Source organism: Microplitis demolitor, chromosome 3, assembly GCF_026212275.2.
Source record: "Microplitis demolitor isolate Queensland-Clemson2020A chromosome 3, iyMicDemo2.1a, whole genome shotgun sequence".
Classification (NCBI taxonomy): Eukaryota; Metazoa; Arthropoda; class Insecta; order Hymenoptera; family Braconidae; genus Microplitis; species Microplitis demolitor.
Genome location: NC_068547.1, coordinates 12,504,924 through 12,510,923, shown reverse-complemented (window position 1 = coordinate 12,510,923; position 6,000 = coordinate 12,504,924). Strand labels below are relative to the sequence as shown.

At 40.1% G+C, this 6,000-nt stretch overlaps 1 protein-coding gene across 1 annotated transcript; it reads right to left on the bottom strand.

The window, feature by feature from the left end:
- Positions 1-655: 655 nt before the first annotated feature.
- Positions 656-1,360, bottom strand: LOC128667442 (ribonuclease H1-like). Its single transcript, XM_053737393.1, has one exon. It carries the CDS (start codon positions 1,358-1,360, stop codon positions 656-658), a length of 705 nt encoding a protein of 234 aa, XP_053593368.1.
- Between the last annotated feature and the right edge of the window lie 4,640 nt (positions 1,361-6,000).

The window sequence follows — 6,000 nt, the reverse complement described above, 5'->3', positions numbered from 1 at the left end:
TTATTATTATTATTATTATTATTTTTTTTTTTTTTTTTTATATATATATATGACTGTATAAATGTATACCTTGATATATTTTTTCCTGTTATGATTTTCTTTCGCGATGCGATTTTTAATGATTTATTTTATGAATTTAATTGAATTATAAAAGCGACTTGATCGGTTTTATTTCTTTTTTTTATATGAGAGATTTGAGGATACCGCTGTACCTAGTAATTGACTCTTTGCTGAGGGGTAACTCAGCTACAAACCGCAATGCAAACCGGTGCTCGGTAGAGTGATTTTCAACTTGAAAATTTTGAACACCACAACCATGGGGGTCCGAGTTTGGGGAAGGGGAAATTTTAAGTGAGTTGCATCTTGTGGGATGTCCGGTTGACGGAACTTAATTTAAGTCAATGCTAATTGTGCGCATTAGAGCAATCTTAGCTGACAGTAAGTGGGGACCGAAGAATAAGAGAATGGGAGACCGAAAGAAAGAAATCTGGTAAAATAGGTTTTGTCACACTCGATTGAACCCATCCTTGTTTCTCTTATGCGAAAATGGAATTGTATTCCTATGGAGAGTTCAATATGAATGACTGTAAGAAAGTCTGCGAAGTCGGACATAACATCCCCCCCCCCCCCCCCCCCCCCAAGCTCAGAAATGAATCTATTTCTCGGAGCTTGTATCTGGCTGACTGATGTTGAACTCTGCCTTGGATTCTGTCCTGAATAGTTCGTATAATTTAGCTCCATCCTTGGCCACTTGGTCGGCTTGCTCATTACCATAGATTCCTTCGTGACCTGGAACGTGGTAGATCTTGATGTCTCGGACCTTCATTTGAGTTTTGATATATTTAAGCTCCTCTTTATACGAAACTGGCTTTCCTGTTGAGGTAATCCAATCTCGTTCCTTCCAATTTTCGTACCAGATATTAAGGCCGTTGCATAAGTATTCCGAATCCGTGAAAAGATCTATTTTCGTTAAGTCAAATTTTCTTATAATTTTTAAAGCCTGCAGAATAGCTTCCAGCTCTGCCCCGTTGTTGGTTTTTCGGTTAAAGCACGGAAGAAACACATTCTGAGGGTGGTTTGGTCCAAAATAAATACCTAATCCTGTTGCTGATTCTGTGGATCCGTTACGAAAACACGATCCATCTGTGAAGATGATGATCCGACCCTCAGCATTTCTTCCGAAGTGGTGATTTAGCGGATAGAGGATCTTTTGCCAATATCGTAAATACTTATGGGATTCTTTTATGGACGAAATTTGTTTAAAAACTGGATTTGGATAGGAGATAATTTGCTTGCGACAATCCTCCCAGGAGCTGTATATTCCAGGTTTGTGCCCGCTTAGGACCAGATAGAGTGGCATCCTATTGAGAGTGAGGGGAAGTGAAATGTCCGGTTCACAGATGGAAATGGATGCGGTAAATAAAAAGGAATTGACTCGGCTCCCCACGGTAGACCACAAAGCTTCTTTACAATAATAAATGATTAAGTAAGAGTCATTGAGTTATTGGTTGCGAGCTTATCCTTCTAGTCTATAACTAAATATCTTATCCTAACTATAACATGTACAGAGATTACCGATTATAAAGTATGGGCCTATCACTAGAAACAAAGGTTTCCCTGCTAATACCTTTTCGTTGGTTGGATTTGATACTTGGTCCTTTTCGGGTTCCTAGGGTTTACAACCACTGTTCATAGTGATAGCTCCAATTCTGTAATTAGACATATTTATAAAAATGACCTATAATTAGGCAGATTAATGTACTTATTCTAGCAAAATATATGCCTATTCAATATGTATTATTTTTTTGTTTTTATGTAGTCCCTTTATTTTCTTTAATCGAAAATAAAGACTATGCTTTTTAAAGGAGACTTTCTCTTTTGTGTTAATTTTTTTTCTTTTTCTTTTTTTTTTTTTTTTTTCAAGGTCCCCTCCCCCCTTTTAACATGGAGAAGTTTGAACCTCTCGTCACCCTCCAAGGATAACAGAGACCCAAACTCCTCCTACTTAGGGAAGGCATGTGTAAAGGAAAAAGGGGGGGTCCTGTTTAATTTTTCCCCTTTTTTTTTTTTTTTCTTTTCTTTTTATATGTATATGTATGTCTATCAAGTAAAAATATTTTCTTATAACAATGTTTGTAAAACTACTTGGACTATCCTAATATACCTCTAGGTTTCCTTAACGGAAAATGGAGATGATACTCCTTAAAGGCATTGTCTTATAAAATTTTTAATAAGGTAACTATCTTCTTATGATATAACAATATTTTACTTATCTAGGGTAATCTAAGAATTTCTTTTAGTTTCCTTGATGGAAAATGGAGCTGATACTCCTTAAAGAATTCTAAAATGTTACCTTTAACTATTTAATTTTTATTATACTAAATACTGGTTCCTAATCCTATTAACTATTCTACTATCTTCACCAGGATCCGATATGGCTTGTTGCATCTCTGGGTGTTGCCTCGCATTTCACCCAGGTTTCCTCTTGATGGTATGAGGACTGTGACCACTCGCAAACTGGCCTCATCTTCTTTCTTTATCAGGTTCGACAATGCTGGTAAGTGAGTGAAATATTTGATTCCACTCAGGTCGATAGTCTCGATGCTGTGGTTAGCATCCAGGATCTCGTGGATTGTATAATAGGAGAAGTGAACGCCTGACACTACCAGTGTATTGATGTTTGTTCTCAAAGTTCTGTAGAAGCTACCCGGTCGTTTACGAGGATTGATGATGCTAAGTGTTGCGAGGTTTACACCCTCGTGGTCTGGGATGTTGATTGGATCTAGTTTTGAAGCATAAATAGTCAGATGCTCCAGATTGGTTGCCATTGACACAAGATTATGGACTATGCTGTTTCGGTTGTTCCCCAATGATATCTCGAGGGTTTTTAGCTCATTATTAGTGGTAATCCTGTCAGAGTATTGCCACCATTTATCGTCCTGGTAATTTCCCCAGCCGAATTTGAGTGCCCTGATCTTCATACTCCCGATCGAGTTGATAAACGGAAGCATATCGATGTTCTCCTGATATCGTTGCCGAGACCGGTCGCAATCTTGAATGGCTAGTGTGTTAAGTAGCTGATTGTCCGTGAAGAACTTGATCAAATGTTCAAGGTTCAAAAGATAGCAACCCTTTAGTTTTAGATGTTGTAAGTTGCCTCCGGCCTCCTTCAGCACAGATCCAGTGAAAAAGTTGTTATCACTAACTTGTAGCTCAGTCAATTCAGGAAGCTCCTTCAATATGATGCTCAGCTCTGTTTCCAATGGCCCTTGAGATCTTCCGATAGCCAGAGTCTTTAATAATTTTAATCTGTGCAGTTCCTTCACTAATCCACTGGAGATGATAGCCCCCGATATATCCAATGAGATTAAGCAATCGGGTATTCGGTAATGGATGAACGAAGAAATCACCCCTGGTGATACTAAGTGGTTTTCCGACGCATTTATTTCGAACATTCGAATGTTTAGCCGCCTGGTCTCGAAAATCCCAGATAGCAACTCATCTGTGCTCCTTGCCCCGGTAACGCTAAGTATCCTGCTGATATTAGATTCGTTCACCTCAAACGTTCTCATTACTTGCTGAATTATTGAAGACATTCCCGGAAAACCCACTGACAAAACGCAGATATCCGCGAATTCAAGATATTTGAAAACTTCAAACCAGCTATCTGGGTCCAGGTATTTGTGGAGTTCGGTAGATTCGGAAGTCTTGCTAGCTGATGGAATTCTACCTCCCAACCTTTTAAATGGAACAATCCTCAGCTTATTTCTACCGATGATAAACTTATTGTCCCGGGACTGAGTTTGCAGGTTTAGCGCCGTCAAAAGTGAATAGAGCTGGATGCGCCCTACCGCTAAATTGTTTTTTCCGGGGAAAATAGTCAACTTTTTCATCTCCTCCGATTTAAGCTGCAGGACCCCCATCAGCTTTTTCTTTGTTGTGGTTCTGGGCAATCCGTAGATTAGCAGCTCCAATATGGGTTGGCCATCCTCGTCACTTATTTCGGGCATGGGTCTCGGTGTACGGTCACGGATGGTGATATCGTGGTAGAAGTCAAAATCGCCGTCCCGAGGGTCAATCGGGTAGACCCGGGTGCTGTTTAGTTTCGAGTCTAACTCCTTCCTGCGTTTGGCAGTTTCCTCCTGGGCTCTGTATTTGTACTTCTCTAACTGTACTTTGGCTTCCGTCATGGTCCAAGGGTTGGTGCGTTTGGACATGGTTATTGGGTACTCTTTGCACTGATTTCATCAAATTTGCAGAAACTGTCTTGTAAACTACCCGGTTCGACTGTTTTGGGACTCGAATTTTTATCCACTGGCTGAGCGCTAGTGTCCTCAGATAACCGAGGATTTTCAGGTTCAGTTCCATCAGTTTCGGTAAAATTCGGCTCTATTTCTACCACGGAGGGTATTTCCTTGGGAAATGCTCTGGGTGGCGAGGTTGTTACCTGAGATAATTGTGGATTAGACTTGCTGATGTTTTCATCCGCTGATGAAAGCTCAGAAGTTTCTAATTCTTTATAATTAGGTCTTTTATAGAGATGATCGGTTGATCTTGACTCGGTCACTCTTTGTCGTAATTTGGAAGCTATGGTGTCTCTAGGCGCCAGAAAGACGGGGTTCGCCTTTCTCGGAGGATTAGGTTTATCCGTTTTTCTGGGTCTACCTGGCCCCCTTTTAATTGGTACATTCTGAGGGTTGTCGATTGGACACATGCTGACTTGAGTTGTAGAGACAGGTTCCATCAAACGGGTTAGGGGATTATTGGATAAAGCATCGGCTAGTTGATCGCCGACTTTCCGTTTAAGGACAACCTTAAACCTATACCCGTTTATCAGAGATTTCCATTTTACTTGTCTACCAGTTAGATGGACTCCATCTTTTAACCATGAGATGCAACCTTCATTTGTCTGCACCGTAAATTCACGAGAGTGTAAATAGGGTCTAAACTGTTTAATAGCAAATACAAGTGCCAAACATTCCCGTTCTTGTTTAGTATATCTGGTTTCTGCGTCTATCAATGTACGCGACCCATATGCAATGGGTAGAAATTGCACGATTCTTTCAGTATTGTTAGACTCTGATTCTATTTCAAATTCTTGACCTAAGATACATCCTAATCCTACCTCTGAAGCATCAACTATCAAGACAAATTTTTTGTCTGGATCGGGATGAAGCAACAAGGTTTGTTCGCAGATCGCATCTTTTATATCGTCAAAAGCTGTTTGTGCTTCGCTAGACCATTGAAAAATTTTATTTTTCTTTGTAAGTTCAGTTAATGGTTTAGTTCTTTCCGCGAAGTTAGCGATGAATCTACGCAAATAATTAGCCAACCCTAAAAATTTTCTCATTTGAGTCTGATTAGTGGGCTGGGAAGCGGCCTTTAAAGCTGAAACCTTGGCTGGATCAGGCTTGATCCCTTGAGGACTAATAATATGCCCAAGAAAGGTCACTTCTTTACAGAAAAACTTACATTTTTCAGGTTGTAATGTTAAATTTGCTTCTCTTAGTCTCTGTAAAAATTTTCTCAGTCTGTTGTTGTGTTCTGTCAGGTTTTTAGCGGGTATCAGAAAGTCGTCTATCAAATTCTCCAATTCCCCGGCATTTCTCATATCTTCTGTTTCGTCATCCACCATTCGTTGGAAAGTTGGCGGTGCTACGCTAAGACCAAAGGGCATTCTAACAAATTCGTAGTGTCCCTCAGGTGTAGAAAATGCTGTTTTTTCTCGATCTTCTGGAGCCATGGGAACTTGGTGAAAACCACGAGCTAAATCCATGACGCTGAACATTGTTGCTCCGCTTAACCTAAGCAGCATGTCATTGATGTTGGGTAGAGGATACGAATCACCGACCGTCTTTTTATTAAGAGCTCGGAAATCTATAACCATCCTCCACCGTTTGCGTCCCTGCGCATCCGCTTTCTTAGGAACGATCCATAATGGAGCGTTATATGGAGATCTGGATCTCTGGATAACGTTAGTTTCAATTAATTCTCTTACTT